The sequence below is a fragment of the Ambystoma mexicanum genome, chromosome 10 (assembly GCF_040938575.1).
Source record: "Ambystoma mexicanum isolate Mex_15411 chromosome 10, UKY_AmexF1_1, whole genome shotgun sequence".
Classification (NCBI taxonomy): domain Eukaryota; kingdom Metazoa; phylum Chordata; class Amphibia; order Caudata; family Ambystomatidae; genus Ambystoma; species Ambystoma mexicanum.
The window spans coordinates 110231222-110256950 of record NC_090932.1 but is presented as its reverse complement, the minus strand read 5'-3'; the positions used below and the strand labels follow the sequence as shown (position 1 = coordinate 110256950).

The window sequence follows — 25729 nt, the reverse complement described above, 5'->3', positions numbered from 1 at the left end:
TAGGAGTGCCAGAGGTGGAAAACAGGGTACTCGAGGTGCCAAGGCCGCTCGGGCAGTTGCCTCTTTGCCCTCAGGTACTGCAGCAGCCGTTTCAGCTCAGTCATCAGGCCATGTCCCATGGTTCGCCGGGTTGGTGGAAGGCTGGCACAGCATCTTGTAGAGTGGCGTGCCATTACTTCAGATGTGTGGGTCCTGGAGATTATAGCCCACGGCTCTCTTCATTTCCGGCAGAGGCCTCACGACAATCCACCAGGGAATGTCTCTTTGAAGAGTCCGGATCCGCTCCTTGCGCAGGATTTAATCCCTGCTGGAGAAAGGTGCCATAGAACTGGTGCATGTAGCGGAGAGGAACAAGGCATGGTATTCCCCTTATTTTTTGATTTCGAAGAAAGACGGGGGATTGAGACCCATCATGGACTTGCGCGGTTTGAACAAACTCCTCAGGAAGGACAAGTTCAAGATGGTTACTCTCTCAGGTCCTCCAGGCCCTTCAACTTCAGGACTGGTTGGTGTGTCTCGACCTCAAGGACGCTTATTTTCATGTGCCGATCCATCCAAAGCACAAGAAATACCTGAGGTTCGCGGTTGGCGACTCAAACTTTCAGTTTTGGGACCTGCCATTCGGATTGACTTCCGCCCCGAGGGTCTTCACCAAGCTCATGGTGATGGTGGCAGCGTATCTCAGGAAAGGGGGGATTCACGTCTACCCCTACTTGGACGATTCGTTGATCAGGGCGCACTCACCCGAGCAGGATCTGGATCATCTGTCCGTCACCTGCCACTCCCTTCAGAAGCTGGGCTTTTCCCTCAACTTAGTCGTCCCACTTGACGCCAACACAGCAGCTCCAGTACATCGGAGCAGTTCTCGACATATCCCTGGGGCTGTGTTTCCGTCCCCAGGTGAGGGCTCTTCACATTCAGCAGATGGTGCACAAGTTTCAACTTGCCCAGATGCTCCCGGCGTTCGAGTTCTTGAGGTTGCTCAGCCTCATGGCATCCTGCATTCTTCTGGTGCCAGAGGCCAGGTTGCGGATTAGATCTCTGCAATGGGCCCTTAAGCTCCAGTGGTCACCGTCCTCCGGCAGGATGTCGGACCCCGTTCAGGTGCCGCCCTCGGTCGCCCAGGACCTTCTGTGGTTGGCCGTCGAAGGCAATCTGATGAGGGGGGGGGGCTCCGTTTTGGCTGCCCTGGCCAGAGGTGACTATCGTGACGGACGCATACCTCACGGGATGGGGAGCTCATGCCAATGAGTTGACAGTCAGCGTTCGTTGGTCTCCGTCGGAGTCCAGACTCCATATCAGTCTGTTGGAGCTGCGGGATGTCAGGCTTGCCCTGAAGGCTTTTCTGCCGACTGTGCGAGGGAAGAATGTCCCGATTCCGATGGACAACACAGTGGCCATGCACTACCTCAACAAAAAGGGGGGAGCAGGGTCACTTCCTCTGTGCAGCGAGGCGATGCAGCTCGGTTTCTGGGCCATCCAGCAGGAAATTTCGATCTCGGCAGTTCATCTGGGCGGAGATGAAAACGAGACGGCGGATGCTCTGAGCAGGCGGAGCGCGATCTCTCACGAGTGGGAGCTGGCTCAGGAGATTCTCCTGGCGATCTTTGCCCCCCTTTGGGGGACCCCTCAAGTGGATCCCTTCGTCTCCAGTGTCAACCGGAAGTGCGAAAGGTTCTGCTCACGGGAATATTCTCCAAAAGGAGCCTTAGGAGACGCGTTTGTGTTGGAGTGGTCCTTCCCACTGCTACATGCATTTCCTCCAGTCCCTGTCATCCCGCAAGTGCTGCGGAGGCTACGGAGGTTTGGTTCCCAGATGATCCTCATTGCTCCGGTATGGGCCCGGAGGACGTGGTACCCGGACCTTCTCGACTTGTCCATCTGCCCTCCATGTCGTCTTCCCTACTGAGACGATCTGCTCTCACGAGAGGGGGGGGGGTTCAGGTTCTCCATCTAGAGGTCAGGTCCCTCAACCTTCACGCTTAGCTTCTGAAAGGTTGAGGTCCCTGAAGACGTGATGGAGGTGTTGCTTTCAGCCAGATGGCTGGCGACTAAATCCATGTACCGTTGCCGTTGGAGAAAGTTCTGCGACTGGTGCAAGGTTCAGAATGTGGATCCTTTTTCATGCGACATTCCTGTGGTTCTGTCTTTTTTTGCTTTCGTTGGCCCACCGGGGCCTGCAAGTGGGTACTGTTAAAGGTTACCTGGCGGGGCTGTCTATATTTAAGTGCTCGTCTGAGGAGTGTTCCTATTTCAATATTCCTTCAATTTCTCAGTTTCTCAAAGGTCTCACTAATTTGTTTCCGCCGTCACCTTTCCAGGTGCCTGATTGGGATTTGAACCTTTTTCTGAAATTCCTTATGGGTGCTCCATTCGAACCTTTACATTCTTGTCCTTTGAGGCTGTTAACCCTTAAAACTGTGTTTTTTGTTGCAGTCACTTCCGCTCGCAGAGTGAGTTGCAGGCACTTTCAGTTAAGCCACCCTTCACTGTGTTCCATAAGGACAAGGTTGTCCTTAGAGTTCGTCCTTCATTTCTTCCGAAGGTGTTGTCGGAATTTCATTTAAGCCAGAAGGTTCGTCCTCCGGCATTTTCTCCTCCTCCACATCCTGGTAAGGAAGAGGAGAGGCTCCATAGGTTGGATCCTAGGAGAGCTTTGAGTTCCTACATTTAACGCATGTCCCGGGTCAGTGGACGATCAGCTCTTCATTGGTTACGCTGGAAGGCGTTTGGGACAAGCTGTGACTAAGCAGACTTTGTCTAGATAGATTATCTTGGCAATTTCTGAATGTTACCGCCTGGCGGGTAAGGACCCTCCGGTAGGCTTACGGGCCCATACTACTAGGTATATGGCTGCCTCTACTGCCCTGCAGAGGGGTGTTCCTATTCGTAACATCTGTGAAGCAGCCACATGGGCTTCGGTCCATACATTTGTACGTCACTACTCCCTAGGTTCTATCCATGGGCAGGATCTGGCCTTTGGCAAGACGGTCCTTTCCTCTGCAATTTGATTGGGCATTCAAAATTTCTATATTCTAAATTTTTTCCCTCCTCCATACGTTGGTACTGCTTTGGGAATCTGTCATAGATATGGAATACGTCGGAGAACCCAATCCCTTCGAAGAACAAGTTACTCTCTTACCTGGTAACGTTCTTTTGATGGGATGGTCCGACGTATTCCATATTGCTCCCTCCCTTCCTGCCCCGCTACAATATTTGTTATGCAATTGCAGCTTACTTTTCCACAAGGCTTTCTGTGGTCAAACTGGTAGTGGTTCGGTGCCACACGTTCTGGGGGGAAAAAAACTACAACTGAGGCTACAGGCGTCCTACTTATAACTGTGATGCTGGAAATGCATCGGAGGGATAAGGCCTTCGTATCCTTGTCCTTTACTGCTTTTTATCGTGTGTTCTGTCGTGTTTTTCGCACACGAGTTCATGTGGGACTCCTGGCGGTGCAGCTCTCTTTTGGTTTGGTGAACGGACCTGTGGGATACCCTTATGGCACCCATGGGTGGGGCTACAACCATGTGCCCCTAGTGTATGTTTTTGGGCACCTGTGGGTGGCCCGCAAAGCAGGGTAGGGGCTGGTGGCAGCTCCATGCTGAGTTTGACAGGTGTGAGGCGTATCCTCCGTTTTGGGATACCCTGGCCCTGCCATTGGGATCAGTTGATTCCTGATGGAAAACAAGATGGCCCCGGTGGCCTCTTGCTTTCTATTACCCATTAACTTGTTTTTCCAAAGTCCTGGGAAGCCCTGACTCTGTCACTTCCCCCTGACTGGCTGTTGGGTGGAAATGCCATATATGGTGGTGTTGTGAAGGCCCGGCCAGACTAGCTGGAGCCTTCCCGGTGATGTATGTTGTGGGTACCTCCTGTGGGTGGGCCCTGGGTGAATAGAGTGTGTGACGAATATGCATTCTGTGTTGTGGGTGTCTAGTATCTGGTGGTTGACACAATGACTGAGACAACCCTGCCCGAAACCGGTATGAATGCAGCTTGGAGTGTTGAATGGCTCGTTACTTGTCCCAATACACATAACTTGTTGTGAGTGTCTGGAGAGAAGTGAATGGCCTGAATACCTCGTGTACCTGATTGGCTGCCTGCCTGCCTGCATGAATGCCCGTAGTCGTGAGTGGATGCTTGAGTGTGACCCAGTGGAATGAATGGGAGATCAACAGTATATCTGGGGACCTCTCACTGCTAGGAATCGTGTTCAGAAGCTGAAGTGCACTAGGAGTAACTGAAGCTTGACCTTGAAACCCCCGTTGGACGAGGAGGAGTGCTGTGGCTCTTCTTCACAGTCTGAAAGCTGCTGTGCCTCCAAGGACTGATCCAGAGAGTACCTGGTAAGGCGCCCTCTTCCCGAGCTTCGAGGGACCATCGTGCACAGCTGATCTTTGCCAACGCTCCCTGGTAGACAGAGCTTCGACAGGCTGCCGACCCGATACGGGACTGCTGCGGAACTCCAAGGAGAAGCACTCTGACTGTTGTCCGCCACTGTCGATGACCGCTGTCACCGACCAGAGCCGCCGTGCTCCCGTTTGCCTAAGAACTTCAATTGATCATCCGACGCTCTCGTCTGCATCGACACCCGCTAGTCTCCCGCTGGAGAAGGCCTGACCGTCGACGCGCTGAGGAGCATCCACCGGTGGGTTTCCCGCCACCTAAGGACCACAGAGACGCCGACGACTCGACACCCTTGCTGGGCCACAGTTCTTCATCTCTTTGCGGTCCAGAACTATCGTCACTGAGGTGCCCCGCACGCCTCTTCCTTGCAGGACGCCAACGCTCTGTCGTCCATGAGCACCGCTAGGACGAAGCTGCCACTACCCTGCCGTAGTTCACCCTGTTCACCGTCGGACGTTTGACGACCCGTGACTCCTGCCTTAAAGGGAGGGCACTCAAGAAGGGCCGTCGATTCCCCGACACCGAACGCCAAGTTCCCCGACACCTCTCGACGATCTGTGACTCCCGCCTGAAACGGATCGGTCGACGCATCGTCTGAGAACTCTACTCCACCAGGTACATTGGGGGGGGTAAAACCTTAATAGGAAGAAGTGAGACTATTGAACATATGGACTGGACTTGTGCGATATATCCTTATTTTACAGGTTGCCCAAGTTGGGGGGATGGGGGGGGGGATCTCCACACAGAACTGTGTCTAGGTAATGGGGCCAGCATTCTGCCTATTGTTTCAACCATCTTACGTTCCTGCCTCATCTCTATTGCTGGTTTCCTCGTTATTAATCTGTGTGTATTAATCTGTGTGACGTTTTAACCGTACAGTTGATGCACTTTAATGAGATTCGATAACATTAGTGGTACCACTTTAGAATTGTATATATTTATCATTATTGACTTCCGAGTACAAAGTGCGTTATTGTGATCGTGTACACACCTTTGAATATTAATTATATAAAGATGGTGTTTTCAGTAAAGGTGTGTGGACATTCCTTTGTGGGGGTTAGGGCACTACACTGTACTTAAGAACCAGCCTGCATAACCACCTGAGAAGCTAGGCCTTGATTGCTCGTCCATTGCTACCTTATAGAGAATCTTGGCTGGGGTCTTCTGTGCCTCTCCTCTACCATATAGAGAGCGGAAGAACAGACACCCCCTACCAGTCTTTACAATAACATCCGGTGACGTCGGCTCGACGGCGGCCCTTGAGGACGGCGTATCAACGTCATCGACGCAGGACTCAGACGTGATAGAATTTCCGAAGTAGCACAGCTGTGTTGATTACTGTCATAGATATGGAATGCGTCGTCGGACCATCCCATCGAAAGAACGTTACCAGGTAAGAGAGTAACTTGTTCTTTAATGGACCCACAGAGCTGGGAGATATGATTCAGACAGCCCGTGACACTGAACTGAATGAAGTGAGCTTGGCGCCAGCCGCTGCGGCTATACTTTGTATACACAAATTATACCATACAACATTTTTTGGGTAGACCACCGGAGCTGATTTGATGGAACTGCGTCCCACCCCCTATAGTGAGCTATATCTTAGTTGACCCTTATTGGATAAAACATTTCTTGGAACAAAATCACATTGACCCCACCCCCACCCCACCCTACACACCTTGTGACGTCACTAAACTTCCCACACTGCCCCACAATTACATGATTATGCTGATCAGCCAAACATTATTGGTTGGCACTGCCCAATATTCAAATGGATATCCTGCTGCATATTGATTAGACATGACATTTTGAGATGGCACGGGTTGAGACCTTCTCACTGACCAATGATGTGCCCCATGGACATCTGCTAGGACACTTTACAATGTTGCACCCTAGGGATACCAAAATCGCCCTCAGATGATTGTATCCGTGTCGCGAACCCCATAACCCCTACCCCATGCTATAGCCCACCAGCTCCCTTCTCACTCCTCGATGCCAGGTGTCCTCCTAAATATGTATCCAACACCATGAATATATTTTAATTAACTATTTGATTCCTTTTCCTCTGCCAACTCTTCTCGGACACGAGGTGGCTAGCTTGGTGTCCTCAAAAGTATCATGGAGCAAGTTCAATTTGACTTCATTGTCCGGGGGAAACTTCAGTCTTGCAACATTTCTGTGATCTGTTTCTGCAGAGTATTCAAAAATGAACATTGTGGTCACCAAAAGCCTGCAGCACTTTATAATCTGTTTACCAAAATGCTTTCCTAACCTGGACCTACAAAAAATGCCTTCTCTAATTTTTGCATATTGCTCAAACAGCCCCCTACCATGTTAGCTCATAAAAGACCTTGCACCCCTATGCCCATGCTGCACCAGCTACCCTAACCCTGAGCAAGTCGCACACACTTTTCTTTTCCCCCTTGTGACTTTCCGCACTGCATCAGCTCCTGCCTTAAACAATATCTATTCTACCTGTACAGTGGCGTTGCCACTCCATGTCACCTACCATGTCACATTTTACACCACAAAGTTACTTGCGTAACTGGTGTGTGCGTCTCCCTTGACAGCGTTGGACCTGGACCATTACAGCAGCAGCACTGATTCCCAGCTGATCTGGAGAGTTTTCCTGTGCCCTTGGAGGAAGGTATTCTTCCAGGAAGACCGGGGGCAGCTTCCTGGCCATTGGGCAGTTGTGGACAACCAGGCCAGATGGCTGATGCGCATTACCCTTTCAAGTTTTCCGTGCTGACAAAGTGAATACTGGTATGATGCCACATTGCTGCGGCTTTATAATTCTGACCCTGTAGCCAACAAGCCACAACCAGAAATGGCTAGTAGTTATCAGTGCTGCAGATAGGATTTTGGTGTATCTTACTCCCAGTTTTTAGAATTGGGGAGTAAATCCAATTTCAAGAGTAAAAATGTGTTTCTTCTTTCGCAAGAGAGTAAAAAAGTGTCTGACAACTATACAATTTGTGCGTAAAATTAAAACAGTTAGAAAAAATGTTTGCAAACTTTCTTTTGTCCATTAGGCTAGGCATTAGAGTTGGGGATGTCTAACCAGATGCAGTACTTGCTTGAATGCAGATGCTTTAGCAGCACTTTAAGCCTTTACAAGTATAAGAGCCCAGATGAGATGTGTGGCAAATTTAGCAGTCCTCATCGGATGTGCTTCTTCTGAGCCATTAAAGGTATAGCATCCCTGATTGAATGTGTCTGTTCTGAACCATTACAAGTATAGCAGCCCTGATGAGATGTGCGTTGTATGTGATCACTGTGCCGTTTTTACTGCGGCCACCAAAAATGCTGATTTAAAAAGAAAGTTCACCCTTTTCACCCCATATATATGCAGGGGGAGACCCCCACATCTCCCTGCTACCCCCTACATTCATTATATACTGTACCCATACCTAAAATATTATAATGATCATCTCTTTATTACAAAAAGAATGCATCGGCAGCCGTATTTGATTCGTTTTCCATGTGAGAAGGTGCGAGATTTATACCTAAGATTTAAATTAAATCCATTCTTGACCAATGAAATAATTAAATATTGCTATACTAATACAGTAGGAAGCTCAGTGGGTGCTTGTCGCTTTTGTGTTGGTCCCCCACAAATAGAAACTTTGGTTATTTTCTGTGAGTACTCTGAAGCACCCAGAACCTTGACTCTTGGTAAAGGAAATATTGGCAATGCCGTATTGTCAAGGGATTGGCTGTTGATCAGATGTATGTGGGGTACCAATACTGCTCTAGTCATGTCTTTAACTCGACTATTGTCTACCATTAACAACACTCTCAGCCAAACTGAAGTTACAAAAGATGAAAAGAGGTCTCCTGCGTCTGTTCGTATTTGTTATTCACTTATTGGACTTGCTTATTGACAAATACAATTGCAGTAATTGTATAGCATGTTATGTCTTTTATGTTGCCTCAATAGATCTAACTAATGTTTATGTATCTATCTCGAGTATTATTGTACTCAAATTACATAAGTATTGCCTTTTATAAGTGGCTGCACTAATGACAAAATGCTTACTTTTAATACTACATTGTTAGGAGCGGATTTTGCACATTTTCCATTTGCAGCACAAGCTGGATGATGCAAGTTTTTTTTTATAAGGTGAAAGTATGTAATGTACTTTAGTTTTATTTGTTTTAATTCATTATATGTGTATGTTTTAGATGAATACTTAAGCAATATGCCCCGAGCGGCGGGGACCTTACCGAGTCAGGTAATGCCCCGGGTCCCGCTTGAGCCTCAACGAAGGCCCTGGGGAATTAACTGACTAAGTAATGCCCCCGTCGTGAGGGGCATATTGCTATTAGTACCCGGGCCCGCAAGATCTGCGCGACCGGGGTACTAAAAGCAGTTTTTTTTTCTGTTCCAAGTTTTGGAACAGAAAAATAAAATAAAAATATGACTGACAAAATGGCTGCCGGGGAAGGGAAAACTGAGTCAGTTTTCCCTTTCCATGGCGGCCATCGGGAGCGGGACGTGCTGGTAACACTTCTGCTCCTGAAAGAAGAGAAGGTAAGTGAGGTCCTGGGGGGGGTAAGGGAGGGGAATAAAAACATACCTGGGTCCCCGGTGGGGGACGATGGAAGCCTCCAGCCATGTGGAGGCTCAGAACGGGGATGGCCCCGCTTCGAGTCTCCACACGGCTGGAGGTTGCCATTCCCCGCCGGGGATGAAGCAGGCAGAAGGTAAGTGGGGTTGGGAGGAAAAACAACATAAAAAACATACCTGAATCCTCAGCAGGGGACGAAGGCGGCCTCCAGCCGTGTGGAGTCTCGGACTGGGAATGGCCCTGCTTCGAGCCTCCTCATTGGCTGAGGGTCTGCCACGCCCCCCGCTGGGGACGAAGGCGTGGAATCCGAGGGGTTCCTGGCCGTGTAATGCCCCGGCGTGGGCCAATCAGAATGGTTCTTTCATTCTGATTCTCCCTCGCCGGGTACTAATATGAATTTGTATATGTTGTATAAACTTGATGGATTTCAAGGTTGTAAAAGTTTGTTTAAAAACTAAATACAACGGAATGGAATACATGATCAAATACCAAAAAAGTCAACATTTTCAGTGGTGGTAAAAAAGGCACAGTAATTGTGATTCCTGATGAGGTGTGTTCTGAATCACTGAACATGTAATAGTCCTTTCGATAAGTCGAAAGCTAAGTCGGCTCTGTTACAATTGAATGTTACGTGCATCTTAAACACATACCTCTAATGCAGACGCATTAGCTCACTTATAAACAGGATTTGAACTAACAGGTTACAGAATGATCGCTGCAGCACGGTTATTATTGACCAACTGAGTTACCTTTCCCACCAGGCTGTTGACTTAAAAAGGCACATAAGATTTTGAGTTCACTATTGATTTTTTTTCAATCGAGGTACTAAGTGGTTTAAACGGCAGTACCTCCGCCTATTGTGTAACCTACCAACACTAATAGGTTTGGAAGGTTTTCTGCTGATAGATTGTTACTTTTGTAGCTTGTTCTTGTGGTGTGGCTTGCAGGGGGTGTCCTTGGCCTGCAGTTGTTGTGTGTAAGCATTTGGAACCGTATAGTTAAGTTTGCTACTATATGCATACTGCCTTTCACCCATGTGGCCATAAAGACCAAAAGCAGCACCACATCTTTCCTTTCAGGAACAAACAAGCCACTCTGTCCATTCCCCTTATCGTCTTGCTTGTGGTGTGGGTGAGTTGAGCAGGTGAATTGCATCGCATGCTTGCTTGATACCAATTTCCATTGGTGAAGTTTGGTATTTTTCATATGTGGGAAGTTATTTGTAATGTTTTTTTGTTGGCATCTGTATGTATGTTCTATGCTGTAGTGCAGGAGAACTGCCAAAATTCCACCTCATTGACTATGATGGCTAAGGGTTGCAGTGCTAAAGGTTGGCGAACCAAAGCTGCAGAACCCTGTTATGGTAAAACTGTGAGACCTACTTCTTTAGGTGTTCTCAGCCCCTGGTGCTCTCCAAAAATCTGTCACAGTAGTACCCGCCCCGCCTCCTGTTGGCCACAATCCTGTGTCCGCTTCTCTCAATGGTCAGCTGCTCCATGGCAGACATCATAGCATAATTGTGCATATGCAGATATCCTGAAATTTTTCACTGAAGCACGTGTCTTTGAGCAGTGCAGCACTTGCAGAATATTATTGGATTTAATCATCTTTTCTTCTGCTAAAGTTTTTGGAAGTGACATTAGTTGACTTTAGGAGCACCCGCTTATTTGGCCTGCATGATTTACTTATGCAAGTATAGTTTGTCATTTTAACACCAACTGCACTGCTGTTTTTGTTTCCGTTTCCATAGGATGTTTTTCATGGCTCACCAGTAATGGGTATTACCCCTGTGAAATGCTCAAATTCCAGAGTTGTGTTGGATACCAAAGGTAAGCACTTCATTTTTTTTTCATTGTGCCCAATGGAATGTAATTGTTGGTACTTATAACTGATGCAGTTTGCAAATAGTTGTGTTGTAACTCAGTTAAGATTAAAGTGTATCCCTTTGTGTTGCTATGTAGGTTCCCTAATGTGTTGCCTCTTTTCTGGTGTGCAGCGTGGCTCCATCTGCAAGGGTAAAGGTTATGGGCTATGTGACCTCTTGCGGAGGATACCTGGAGGCGTCATTCAGGCAAAACCTGTACTTCAATGGCATGTCACAAAGGGCCTCCATCTGTAACGAGCAGTGCTGCAAAATGTCAGGGCCAATTGTGCATATTTGCAATATGACCGAATCTGTTTTATTAGTATAAGCGAACGAAGAACATGCATGTTTAATTCAACAGTAATTAAAAAGGGGCAGGCTGTGCCAGAAACTACCCTCCTTTCTTATTAACAGATACTTGATGCCTAAACTACATATTACTTAATGTCCACAGTTGTGTATATTAAATATCCCCCCCCTGTCCCCAATACATATTCTGATACTTTATCAGAGCCAATAGATGACTTTCTAAATAAGTTCCATTTGATATGCCTAAAGATTATTAAAAAAAATGATGCATTGGTCAAGTTATATATTTTCTTTTTTCTCACTTAGCCTTGCGTGAGATTCCTGGTATACTTTATTCCATGACCCAACTAAATGCAATCGTTTCCCCAATAGTTCAAGTGGGCTCCCTTTCTTCACTGCTCTAAAAGAGAGCAGTATCTTATATTTGGTAGCGGGCACTGGCCATTGTTTCCATTCCTTCTGTGCCACTAAATTCACTGTACAACGAAATGTAAGCCACCCCACCCCTCAAACAAATGTGCTGGTGCAGCAGTCCATGGTAAGGAAAACATTATGGGGCTGAACCATCAAAATGCTTCTGCGTTTCTTGATATGCTGGAGATATAAAGGCCACCTGGTAGGTAAGACCTGCATTGGAGGCTGTCAGCTGGGGTGGATGGGCTTATGGTCTGTGTCTCTCCTATATTCTGTGAAGGGTTTTGGGTTGTCTGCAGGGCTATTGCCTTCCTGGGCCCCCAGGATGTGAGCAGGGGGAGTAGGGGTGTGTACCTCTTCTGTGCCGTTGAGCTACCAGGTTCCCACTCTTTCCCCTTCAACTCTTATGTCCTTTGTCTGTGGTTCAACCTAGGACGCTCCCATCTTTCTCTTTACTTTCTGGTAAGGTCCTCCATGAGAACCCAGGTCTCCCTCCGACTCTGAAGTCTCTACCGCTCTGCATTTGTGATGGTGCGCTCTAGTCCTCCGTCTTGCGATGTGTGTTCATTCCGATGGGTGTGGGTGGGTTGCTCATTCGTTTTCATCCTGTTCTGAATTGAAGAACCAGGTTTTTATAAGTTTTCTGAATTTTCGGTTGTTCATGTTTCGTATTGCTCTCAGGAGGGAGTTCCACGTTTTTGTAGTCTGGCAAGAGCATGCTGATCCACCAAGTTGTTTCCTTGTGTACGGTTTAGGTTTCAAGGCAGATGTTACTTGATCGGAGTGTTCTGGCCGGCTGGTGATTTTTCTTCTGTAGGAATTCTGCTCCTTGACCATAGATTGCTCTGTGCGTTATGCACATTTTTTGAATGGGATTTCTTATTTGACTGGCAGCCACTGTAGCATCCTTAGCGCTGGAGTGATGTGGTCTCTTCGTGAATTTTAGGAGAAGTCTGGCAGCTCCGTTCCGTATACGTTGCAGTTTCTTCAGTAGGCAATCTGGCATTCCGAGTTAGTCTGTTGGCATAGTCTATCCTGGTCATGAGGGAGATATGATGGCTAATGTTTTGTGTGTTAAGAGGAATGGTAAGATCTTTTTGATCATGCGTAGGTGGAAGAAGCGCTTCTTGGTTTTTGCATTTACTTGCATTTACTTGCGTTTACTTGCGGTTCTAGGCTTAGCTCGTCCATTAGGATTCCAAGGTTTTTGACTATTTTTGATGGCGTTGGTGCTGTTCCTAGTTGGGTTGGCTATGGAATGTATTGGTTGCTTTCCTGTTTATTTGGATATGATCATGATCTTCTGTCTTGCATGGGTTGAGTTTGCAGTTGTTTGTGTTTATCCAATCATAGAGTTCTTTCAGACGGTATACTAGCGTTGTTCTCCTCGTACATCTTCAGTTTTATAGATTTGTGTGTCATCTTCTTAGTTGTAGCAGGTGAGGCTGTGCCTTTTGATGTGGCCGATTAGTGGGGTCAAGTAGATGTTGCCCAGGATTGGGGATAGGGAGGATACTTGCGCATCTCCATAGGTGGTTTGCTGTGGCGTGGATTTGAAAGTTTTTATCCATACTGTTTCTGTTGTTTCAGATGGGAATTGATTAATCCAGAACCGCACCATATCAGTGATCCCTATTTCTTCCAGTCTCTTGATTAAGATGTTGTGGCAGCGTACTGTTGAACGCTGCGGAAAGGTCAATTAGTATCACCGCATAGTTTTTGTTCGAATCTGCTTTGATATTAAGTCATTACAGATAGAACAGTGCTATCTGTGTCTCCCTCCTAGGTCTGAAGTAGACTTGCGCCTGGTCCAATAGTTGGTTTGTTTCTACATGTTCCAGTATTTAATGTATGCAGATTTGAAAGATCACAGTGCTTTCCCCATTGGGAGCGATTGGTTGAAGTGGTTTCTGTGGCATTCCAGTTGCGTGCTTTGTGTAAGGATTGGTTTATAGAGGTCTGGTTGGCAGGGGTCCGTCGGTGAGCCTGCTTTGCTGCTAAATTTCAGCAGCTTGATGAATCTCTGCTGATTATTTGTTTGAAGCTTGGCAGGTTATTTTGTGGTGCCAGTGTCGGTGGGGCATTGTGCACGGTCTGGTCCATTATTCTGCTTAGTTTGATGCGATGCATGTCAGTGATTTTATTTTTGAAGTGGTCTTTGAGGTCGGTGCATTGTTTTTGTGAAGGGACCGTTGTGGTGTTGCATCCATGTGGGTTTCTCATCTCATCTATGATGTTGACTAGTTCTTTTTGGGTGTTGGTGGCTATTGCGATTCGGTTGTCTTATCTTTTTGGCTTTGAGAATTTCCTTTTTATGTGCTCACACTTAGTTGTTTTGCCTCGTTGTAGTTTTTCCTCCATTCTAGTTCAAATTTCTTTTTTTTTCTCCATTTATTCAACTATTTGAATTCTTGTTGAGTGCGCCACATGCCGGCAGGCCCCAGGGCGCACAGGTAACACAACAGAAAGCAACGTAGTAAGGAACAAGTAGAAATAGATTCAGTTTGTTTCATTAAGCTTAGCTGTGTGTGTCTGTGTTTGTGCGAGAGTGTGCAGGTTTTTTTTTTTTTTTATCTGGTTGGTTTGGCCTTAACTATCTCATGTAGAGTGTGGAGAGTATCCCTAGCCAAGATGGAGGTGTTCAGCTGTCTTTCCGATTGGTTAGAGGTGACACAAAAGCAGACAATTGGCATTCTAAACTACCTTTCATCGACACCAGCCCTGCTGAAGACAGATTTCTTGGAGTTCCAGTTTTCTTAGGGCTAGGAGGGCTTCTTGAGACATTTCACAAGCGGGGGCAATTTCCAGGAGGACTTTGAAAGTAACAGGAGGCAGAAGATGATCTCAAGAGACCTGCCTGAAGAGGCAAAGCTAAATTACTTTTGAAAGCTTAAACCAATCTAATAGAATCCATATTGATAGACTTAAGTAACTAGTGTATATATTAATTTTTCCCCGTATTGTGTGGATATTGAGTTGCTAAATATCTCTGCTAGTTATCTCAGACTGTTGCGAGTGTATTGCGCTCTAAAAATTGTGATTGAAAGAGGCTTGCTGCTCCGAGCGTAACTGGTTGCTAGGATACGCACGCTCGAGAGATGGTTATCTCAGCTGTTCCCTCCGGCAGCTGACGTTTATGATCTGCTTCTTCTGCGGCTTGCTACCAAGCATGTAAAAGCTCACATGTGCTGAAAGATCCGCTCTGTGATTTTTGGAGCGCGGTACGTTTTCACATCAGTTGATAGTTCAGCTCTGTGATTATTGGAGCACGGTGTGCAGCGTGATTATTCGTTTTTTCCACAGGTTGGTACTGGAACTTGTGAAAGGGAGCGCGATCGGTGCGTTTTGGTTTTAAAGCACTCGACTTGAAGAGTTCTTGTTTATTCATGTGCGCATACTGGAAGCTGCTTCGAGAACATTACGTGCATGCGCTGTAGTCCCGTTACTACTCCGACTTGAAGGGCGTTGGAATCGTTCAGTTTAACGGCACGCATGCGCAGAGACTAATTATAAGAAAATTGATTGAGACAAACACGTGCGTGCGCGGGTTCATGTGTTTGTTTCTTTTCCTTTTTTGAACTAGGAAAATAAGAGTGTATTGCACAGGAACTGCACCAAGGAGGCTGAACTTCAGGAAGCAACATGTATATAGAAATGTAGATTGTAAATAGAATACCAATTCAAAGAAGCTTCTTGCCTTGTGGAACAGAAAGTGAACTTTGTAAAAGTACTTTTTGAACAATTCAATTCCACTTAGGAAGTAAACTTGTCTTAAAGAGAAACTAATAGGCAAAGAGAAGGTTGGCAAACCGCAACAGAGGTTCCTTCTTCAACTTAGTAGTTTCAGCTTAAGAAGGTTGCTAGATGAATTGAGAGTGGGTGCAACCTTTTCAAACTTCCGCAAGTAATGATCTCCTCTGGGCGATCACTGGAGATGGTTTTTAAATAGTACTGTTTGGATGTGGGGGGAGGTAACTAGGTAATGTCAAATGATTGAACCTTAAGGGAATGCCTGTCTTTTGTCCACTCTGCAGGTTCTATTGTTTTGTCCAATTTCCCCTTTCCCCTAGGGGTGTACCATGGTCAGCTGTACCTAAAAGGCTCGCACTGCTACATCTGTGGGGGAGAGAAGAGGGGGGGGAGGAGATCTGCCAGGGTTCAGCAGCTTCCGCGGACGTCCTCAGCCTGACACAGATCCGATTGTCAGAGGGGGGGTGGGTATCAATAAGAATAGCAACAAAATACTAACCAGGAGATTCATTGAATAACATTGTCTTTAGTCCCTTTTTAAAATCCACGGTTGAAGGACTGGACCGAAGGATCAATTGGAGGGTGTTCCAAGCAACAGTGCCACGCACATTGAAGCTCCGTACACCCGCAGGCACCAGTCTAAACCGAGGCTTAACGAGTCGCAGCTGATTCTCACATCTTAGAGAGTTAATTGGGGTGTAACGCTTAAGTCTGGTCGGAAGATTTGTGCGCTGTATTTAGCAGACACTTGTGTGTCAAAGTGAGTATTTTATGCGTCACTGTGTTTTACCGGCAACCAGTGACATTTCATCTTGCTTGTGTGATATCTGCACGTTTCGCCAAGCTTGTATTGGCACGCACAGCACCATTCTGTGTGACTTGAAGGGCAGACGAAATAGACTGGGTGCAACCACTCAAAGCTGTTTCAATAGTCTTGAATTTGAGGGCTGTAGTCAGAATGGCGACATTCTCAGTTGACATAGGGTTGGATATTACTGAGCAACATATTGACAAGGCCACAGGAACTGCGTATCTGAGCCACATGATGCTTAATGGTCAATTCAGAGTCGAAAGTGATGCCCAGGGTTTTCACTTTCTTAACCATCGGGATAATGTCATTCAAAATGGTGAAGCTAAGATACTCGGACAGAAAGGTTTTAAGTTTGGGTGCCGAAGGCCATAGTAAGAAGCTCGGTGTTAGTGGCATTAAGAGCCAACAAACCACCGCCCATCCATTCATGGATGGCAGCAAAGATATTCTTCAGTTTGGCTGAATCCGAGGCACTGAGGTGGTGTGTGAACCATCTTGCCACTGCTTTCTTGTGGAGGGATGAAGGTTTTTTCGGTGAGATGAGTTCTATTGTTACGGCGATCCATTTCTGGATTGGGTCTGTTGTTTGGTCTAGGTCGGTTCTGTCCAGGCTTGCGGTTGATGGTCTAGAGCATAGCAGTTCTTTTAAGTTACTACTTTTGATGGTATTCCAGTTTCCTTCCCAGAGGAGCTTTTTGGGGTTGTTCAGGTGCTTTTGCTGGTAGTTGGATCCCAAATGATATGAGATGGTCACGCCATAGTATTTATATTGGTGACACAGTAGAGATCAGATTTGTGTTGGCTAAGATTGCCTCAAGTGTGTCTCGTACTCTGTATCTCTCCTTTTACCATCTGGTGTAGTTTCATTGTCTCTAGTTGCTTGATTAGGGAATGTTCTGCTTTCTCTTCTTCAAACCATTTGTAGAAGTCGCTGAGGATTATCAGTTGGTCGTGTTTGATGGCTAGGTTCATGATTGCTACTATGAAGGTGTCTACAAAGGCTGTTGTAGGTCGGTGGTCTATAGATAAATATGAATGTGAGGTTTGTTTTTGATTTATGTTTCAGGTGAAGGGCGAGGAATTTGCAGTTTCAGATTTTTAGTGGGTCGTCTTTTTATTTTCAGGTGTTCTTTATAGGCTATTGAAAGTCCTCCTCCGCTTTATCCTTTTCTGTTAACCTGAGTGCATTTGAAGTGTTATCATTTAATCAGGTTTCTGTGACGAATAATGGGTATATTCCACCGTTGTAGAGTAGATCGTGGATTTCTGTAGCATGTTTGGACATTGACCTTGTATTGATTAGATTGTAGTGGATTTGTTTTAACCATGCTTAGTTTTGTTCTTGGTTTTGTCTTATGGTGGGCTTGTTGGTGGGTTTCCTTGTTCTCACAATGTGAGGTGTGCTCAGTAAGGTCTGTTTCGTCATCGAGTAAATCTGCTAGTTTTCTAATGGGCTTCCCGACGACTTCTGGTTCCTCTTCTGTACCTCGTTGCAGTTGCTGTCCTAGTGTTTTGGTGATATATGGAGTGAGGGCCTCGTTTTCCCTCTTGTTACTTATGGGTATTTCAGGTCTTTTCCAGAGCACGCCTGTTGTCTTGCTGGAGCGTCTAGCATTGGTGGTTGTGCATTGTTCTGGTTGGTGGTCCATCGTGAGGTATGGTGTTGGGTATAAAGACTTTTCCTTTCTCTTGAGGTTGCTTCTATTTATTTATCGGTCTGAGGGGGCTCCAGTGCTGGGCCAACACAGCTGCCTCCTGAAGTGCTGAAGGTTTGCAAGCAATGTCTCTTAAACTGGCACTGGAGCGTGGTAGGGGAGAAGTGACAGATGGGATGTCTTCTGCCCCCACGCCTCTTCTCTACCCCCCTCACCTCCCAGCCGCGATGGAGGCATTGTTGCAGGAGAAAGGTGCCATGGTTGTGCGTCTTACAAGAACTGCAGGACGGAGGCCAGGGCACCTGTCCCGCCCCTGAAAACCCAGGGTGGGGGAAGCTCGTTAGGGTGGGGAGGTTGGTGGGAGGAGACGGTGAGATTGCGATTTAAGATTGGGCCTCTTTGCACTCCTTTTAGGAAGGCGACACAGCAGCACTATTCAAAACAGAGCACTACAATGGCGCTTTGGAACACAATTCTGTTGTGTAAAGTGCCTTACAGATGCTCAATAAATAGGAGGGAGGCACATTTTTTTTTATAGCCCTTCCGCCACCTCTGATCACAGTTGTGAAATGAGGGACTGAATTGTCCTTTCCAGCTTCACCGTCGCTCAAGCGTTCCGCCATACAAAAGCCTTTATGGGGCGTGAATTTGTCAAGCACGTGCTAGCTGATGTTTTATTTTCCTTCCATTGTCCAGGCGTCCCTTGCATGGGGATTTGTCTATGGATAGCCATTTCACCAAATGGCTCATTCAGGTAAGGCAAGTGCAAAGTTTCTTTCTTGCATAATGGTACTGCAACATATTTTTCAAAGTTCACATTTCTTGCACTAATGACATAAGTTGAGCACACTGACAATGTTTTGGTTTTACACTTCATATGCCCATAAGTATTAATTTATATGCAAACCCTTTTCAATTGGAGTTTTCTCCTTGGTGATGCAGGATTTTGGGGAGCTACATTTGTAGAGCACTATGTTTAATACCAATCGGTAAATTATCTATTGTTTATAGTGGCGAACAACTGTTTCCTGATATAAATACCAGCTGAATGTTTGATTGCCTTCCACCCCATTTCTAGAATGTGTTAACTATCTGCTTTCATAGCGATAGAAACCACCATTTCCAATATGAACTTGGAAAGTTTAGGTTGGCATATTTCAGAAGAGGTTTTAACTCGCAGAGCTATCCAATTGCGACCCAGGATGATGATAAATCAATTGTGCAGTTGAAAAGAAAATGCATTAGGCTGTACTGGGAGAAACCTGAAGATGTCTCCCTAGCTAGATCCCGGGATCTGTCATCCAAGTGGCCAGGACACAGCTATCCCTTTTGGATCACGTTCCTGGGGGTGGACTAGTGAGGGAGGGTCACCTGGATTGGGGGTCCTCGGGAGTGGGAATGGGACTCTGACTGGTGAGACGCTATAGCCCCCCTTCCTTTTACACCTTTTCCCCATCCTCTCACAGAGGACAATCCAAACCACTGCCACTCCCCCCGCACCCCCACCCCCTTCTAACACCAACACTTTCGCACAACGGATCAACACCAGAGCCGTTTACCTGACATGTCCCAATACAAGGGTCAGGCAATTGATTAGAATCACACACACCTGATGGCCTTTTCCTTTCCCCACGGGATAAAAGGTGGAGCCAGAGAGCACAGTACAATCAAGGCGAGTACAGCAGACAGGATGACCAGACTGCTACCACGCGGCAGTTCGACAGAAGAAAAGGCGACCGGAATCGAGAGGGTGGCGAGAAGAGAAGTGACTTTGCCCTTTTTGTCCCAGGCCCGCAGAACCTTTGTGGAAGAGCCCAAGACCTCGAACAACAGCACAGATGTCATTGGTGTACAGGGCAAGCCTATGCCGTTAAGCAGGAGCCAGGGAAGCTGCTGCACCTGTGGTACTGGCCTTGACTTCAGAGAAGCCAAAAGCCAATTGGTTCATCACAACCGGTGAGTCAAGGGGAGAACCAATAAGAACCGGGCTGTGTTGAGGGAGAATTGCTAAGTGGCCAGTTTTGAACTTAAACAGATTAACTTTGAATTAACTGTTAAAAGCGTGAAGGGAAGAGCTACAGAGGGAAATCAGTGACCCGTGGGTGCTAACTCGAGACTCTAGTCTAGCCCCATATGAGAGAAACCGATACCAGAAGGCCGTAGGAAGGCTGGTGAAAAGGTCAACGTGGTCATACAGAGGGTCAAGCAAAATCCCAGTACAATTGAAAGACTTTGGTCTACCCACAGTGTGGGAGAAATGGAATTGAATCCCACAGTGAGAAAAAACTTTGAGAAATAAAGGGAAAAGAAATCCTGCAAATGGAGGGGTCCGAGCCTGACCGAGGGAGATCCAGGGGTGAAGCTGTCACCCTAAAGTTGATAGATAAAGGAACTGTAATATATTTTGGAATATGATTGAGAAGGATCAGCACCCAGAAGAGGGGGATGCAGGGGTGAACCCATCACCCAGTGAGCATTGGAAAAGAACTTTCATTTGTTAAAGGAACTTTTGTTTTAACACGTCCGGTCCTCAAAGGCAAGAGACTTTTAAGTGAAAGGAGACTTGGCCATTGATGGCCCTGATAACTGAAAGCTTCAGGGTTAAAAGCTGAACTATGAATCTTGTGCAAGAAAAGCCTGAGTGTGTCCTGAGAGCTGCCATTGAACTGTAGTCTTGTGCTAGAGAAGCTCGAGACAGTACTGTCCTTCAAGCTCCCATTTTACCCAGTGTCCACACGTGAGGAAGGAAGACCCAGGCTACTGTAGCCTGACATATTATTTGAGAACACTTCTTTCTTTTCTTGAACTATCCCACACCCCTTTTTTGTATTAGTATTGTATTTTATTGTTTATTCATTTATATGGCTCTCCCAACCCTGAGCTATCTGGGTAGTATAGGCCCTTTTTATAGACAATACTAGGACTGCCTTATTTTTTATTTGATGGTCGGCACTTGCTCCCATCTTAGATTTAGATTGAGCATTTTTCCAACCTGAACTCACCATTTCATTGTTCAATAAACACCCTTGAACTGCAATTGTGTCTGTCTTGTTGTCACTGTGAGTTCCTCACACTACCCACTGCCATCTCCTTTACCCTCCAGTATTTTTTTTAAAACAAGATCTAAAACTGTCATCGGATTTAGTGGGCCATGACCTATTCCTGCTTATTCTAAGCACTGTAATAGGCATTATGTTAATAAATATAACCCTCAGAGCCAGTGCATTACCAAATGCTGCAGTATGCACATTTAAGTAGCTTTAGCTGTTAATAAGCTAAGCGGTTAAAGTTCTGACTCCTGTGATCTGTGTTCTGCAGGTTACAGGTTGGAATCCTTGCAAAGTATGTGTTTATGTACTGTGCTGTGAGCGCTCTGTGTAATGGAATATCATAAATGCTTGAGTGTTGGCATCAACCCATCCAAGTATTGGCAGCCTTAAGTTAGCCTTGCTTTATAAAGTGTTTCTTGTCTTCCTTGAGATGTGTACATCTTACTGTATGCTGGCATGGTTTATGGATGCATTGGGGTGGGGAGTGTATAGTTGCCGACTTAATTTGTTATAAGCAACTGTAAGGGACCCTGGACACAAACAAAATTGTCCACTTCTGCACCAGCCCATCGGGTGGTTGTGAGCTACATGAAAAATGCCTAAAACGAATTCCTCTGTGCACACTGCCTCCTGAAAACTGGATTAGGCATTTGGGGAGTGTTGGGGTCAAAGGTCGGAATAAGGCCAGAGATAATGCAGGAAGCATGCTGTCCTGGTTAGAGCAAGCTGCAGTGAGTTCAGGCTGCAGGGAGGTGATCCATCTGCCATGTTGCTGATGGAGGGTGAGAAGGGTTAGGGGCCAGAGGATACCAGCCTAACAACAAGGCTCCCCATAAAGGGAGCGCTAAAGCATGTATACATTTAGAGGTAGGTGTTAATCAGTGCACTCTGCAGTCTTTATGCAATACTGTTCATAAACTGCATGGCCACGTCTAGGATCACAAACAAAGTCGTAAAGGGGTAACACTATGCGTCGCCTCTGAGACATGGGACAAGGTCTCGGCAGTTTTCCCCTGCGGTTTGTTCCGGTAGCAAGCTGATGGGTTGGGTGTTTAGTGTACGGCTCAGTGCTTCAATCTTCACTGTAATCTTGCATTCTGTAGTCATGGAAAACGTAAGCAGAGCGATCTGGTGCAATAAGTGATAACTAGAAGCATGGGTGATTAGTAGACTGGGCCAATGGGGGTTAGAGGATGCACTTCCTGGTCAATGATTTTGGCAATCCAATAAGTGCTTTTATTCAAGAGGAATGAAAATGTCCCAATTAACAGAATTTCAAGAATGTTGGCTGCACCCGTTTTTTTTTTATATTTGATGGTGGAAAGTTAAATCCCCAGAGTCTTGGGAGCCCCGTCTTTCTCCAGTTGTGTTATCATCCGCTACTTTACTCTCAACTGCGGATCGGCATATCCTCCCCTAGAGCAGGCACTAGTGTGGTTTCTTAAAATTGCTAGTATGGTTTGGCAAAGGTATAGGCCGGAATGGGTAGGGTCATGCAATGTATCTAACCTTTTAGTGCAGATATTAATCTTATTTAGTGTTTAGTAAAGGATTATTTGTATTTGTTGTATATCCTATTCACCCTCCAGGTTTTAAAGACAAAGGTTTGCGTGTGCAAACCACGTTTATTACTATATTTTGAGTGCATGTTTTGATTTATCTAAGCTACAATGAAGCTTAGCCAGTTGGCGTATTTTAACAAAAGGAACAATGGTCTGAGGAAGGATTTGAAGCCGGGGAAAGTAACCAATTCTGGGTATTTAATGTGAAATGTGTATATTGCTTAATGTATCTGTGGGCTGGGGGACATGCTATAATCCTATTGTTTTGACATAAAGACAAAAGGCCTGGTCTTAAATACAATTAAGATAGTAAGGAACTCTTCTGCTACTTTCAGCCTTGACCTCGCTTCTCTTTGCCAGGAGCGGGTGATCTGTGAAGCCGAGCAAGTGCTTGTATATGATAGCGTTTTCTGCTCACCTTATTTTATTCAAAGGCTGATTATACGTTGGTAAATCATGTTGGCCCCTGTGTCATGCCCACTGTGGTTTGCCCCGATGTGTTTTGCCCCTTGGTTGTTGCACCACTATTTGTTACTTTGTTTGCCTTGGAGCTGTTACTACTGGCCTAACTTTGCTGAACGTTTTGCTCCACCCATTGTGCCTCCAAGTGTCAATCTGCTCATTTTTATTTATCAGCATGATCACTATACATTACCCCAGTGTGATTTTTGTTCCTTGTATTTTGCCAATGAGTTTTGCCTAATTGATTTACCCCCCTGAGTTGTGCTCCATATGCGAGTTTAGTTCCTAGTGTGTTCCAACATGATCTTGACGCTAGGTTTCTTTCTGGACTCTCCCCACCATACTCTGTTCTATTGCCTGGCTACTTTTCCCTGCCTATTGAACACTATTATACATGTACATCCCATCACCATTCCTCCATCCTTGTGGGCGTCCTTCAACATGGGATCTGTACCAGAACCTTTGACAGCAAAATATTTAGCTTCCCCTTTAAATTTAGTATAGTGCGCGGGGATGCAGCCTCAAGCGTGGGAATGCCATGCAGATGCCGCTCCCTTCAGCACCTCAGGGTAGGAAATCCCCATCCAGACCCCACCCTCTGGCGCCTCACCTCAGTCCCTTTTTCTGCACTGACTGTGTCAGACCTGGCAACCAGCGCAGACACTTTTTTAGCTTTCCACTTGCTTCCCATATTTTTCAATTCTTATTCACTTCCCTTTGGTGCTGTTTGGGGCCGACCACTGCTCTGGGACACAGGGCATTGAAGAATCGGTTGTTTGCGGTGGAGGGAGATCTTCCATATTTCTCCTCCGCCCCACCTTAAGGAGTTTGACTCCAGGACCTCTCATCAAGACAAGGTAGGCCCCTACCAGGTTATGCACGGAAGGGCGATCAAGCTCATCCTCTTCTCTAGCATGGGGTCTGGCATGGATTCACATGCTCACGAATATTCCCTGTCAGGCTGGGACTCCTCGGTAAAAGAAAAGTTTCACTTTCACTTTAGAACTGTATTTCTCCTCTAAACTAATCATTGTCCTCCGGGTCGTACTGCCCCCATCCAATGACCGTCCTCTACCCAAGCCCCGCCTCTGTCAGCCATCTTCAAATTTTTACTGCACACTTCAGTGTTGGGAGTCCTCGAGTTTGCTCTCTGAGGTAGTATGTTTTTTCATGTTTTTTGAAGCAAAAAGTTAATTTTTGTTAAAAAAAAAAGCTGTGTGCTCTTTTCCTTCTCTACTGGCAACAGGGATCTGTTGTTGAAGCTCTGCACCCCTAGAAGGGGTAGATCTATTGAAGTTTCTAGAAGGCAATCTTGGGCCTACATTGCACCCTCCAACCAGGTTGGAGTAGGAGGGAATGTCCCTCTTCAGGTCCTGCACCCAATGCAGCTTACGAAATGTGTTTGTGGAAGACAAGCACCTACAATGCCTCTACTGCCTACACCCAGACCATAAGGAGGGAGAGTGCAAGATATACCAAGGTTTTTTTAAAGAAGACTACGGAAGACTGGCACAGTAGGCTGGTGGCATGGCTTTACTTGAACATCTGACTTGTACTCCGAGCAGGGTCATGCCTTGTCCAGGACCGGCCGGTCCAAAGAGTAGTCTTCGAAGTCCTTTGTGGGCGCCACATCAGTGGAGTCCAAGATGAGGCCAAGATTCCCAAGTCAGAGTCCACTGCTGATGCGGGTCCCAAGGTGGATAGGGCACAATCGACATCACCCTCTGCCTCCATAGCCAGCCTATCATCAAGCTCCTCTTCGAAGAGGAAGTCATCCACCCTAGCAAAGCTACGGGAGAGATCCGATAAGCCAAGGGCAGAGTAGAAGACGCCTGCAAAGCCCAAGCAGGCTCAACTGGCACAGTCGAAGTCTTCGGCTACCACGGCAGCTGCGGGCGCTGTTCCTATAAGGGTGGCTTCTGTGGCGCAGAAAGTGTCCTTGCCCCCACGGCGTGACACTGCTGTATAAGCCTTGGCGAAGGATGTAGGCACCCCAGAAGGGGTTAAGAAACCGGCACAGGTTCCGGCTCAGGCCCCTCACGGGGGGGATGAGGAGGCCCCAACAGTCCTCCCTGGTCGCTGCACAAACTATGGTGGTTTCATCCACAGATGATTAGGATCAAGAGTGCATGCATATGGTCCATGAGGGCGAATGCAGCAATGACAGTGCAGGGCCTAGTTTTACTTCTCAGCCGAGAGACTTTTGATACAAGTAGCCCTCATTCTTAGTTACCTCCGGTACCAAATGGAAGAGCTCAGATGCCTGGGCAATCATGGAGTGGAATAATCCAACATCGTCCAGTGGGGAAACCCTGTGAGTAGCATCAAAATGTGTTGATTCAGCCCGCTGGGACGAAGTTTTAGTCCTCATCCGTAGTCGTGGCCGTATCCATATCAGGGTCCATTGGGGCCCGACGTGGTTGAGGAGGTTGATATGGGGCGTGAAATGACGCTTCCTCATTCGTCTGTGGTTGATCGGGGACTGGAGCAATCCAGGTACCGGTGCCAGGGGCATCCTGATCTGTATCTCTGACAGCAAGGTGTGGAGAGTCGATAGAATGTCCATGGAAGGCGAGATGCCAAAAGGAAGACAATCGTGTTCTCTTCCAGATACTTTCTTGTCGAACAGTTGCCTGGGGGGGTTAGCGGTCATCTGGAGGCCCTTCCTGGACCTACGACGTCTGAACACATACTTGAAGTCCCAAAAATGCAGGCTGGTTACGTTGCAGCACATGCTTGGCCAACTGGAGAAGGGGGATTTCTTGATGATGTTGGATCTGGAGGACCCCGATTTCCACGTCCCATTCACAACAAATATTGGAAAGGTCTACGCTTCGTGGTGCAAGGACCGCACAACCAGTGCAAGGC

General features: G+C 46.6%; 1 protein-coding gene across 2 annotated transcripts in view; it reads left to right on the top strand.

The window, feature by feature from the left end:
• CDCA2 (cell division cycle associated 2) overlaps positions 1-25729 on the top strand; it is a 1069442-nt gene that overhangs the window by 434974 nt on the left and 608739 nt on the right. For both annotated transcript variants that reach the window (XM_069617593.1, XM_069617592.1), the window contains exon 7: positions 10735-10813. In XM_069617593.1, the coding sequence (XP_069473694.1) occupies positions 10735-10813 (79 nt within the window). The remainder of the gene's footprint in view (positions 1-10734; positions 10814-25729) is intronic.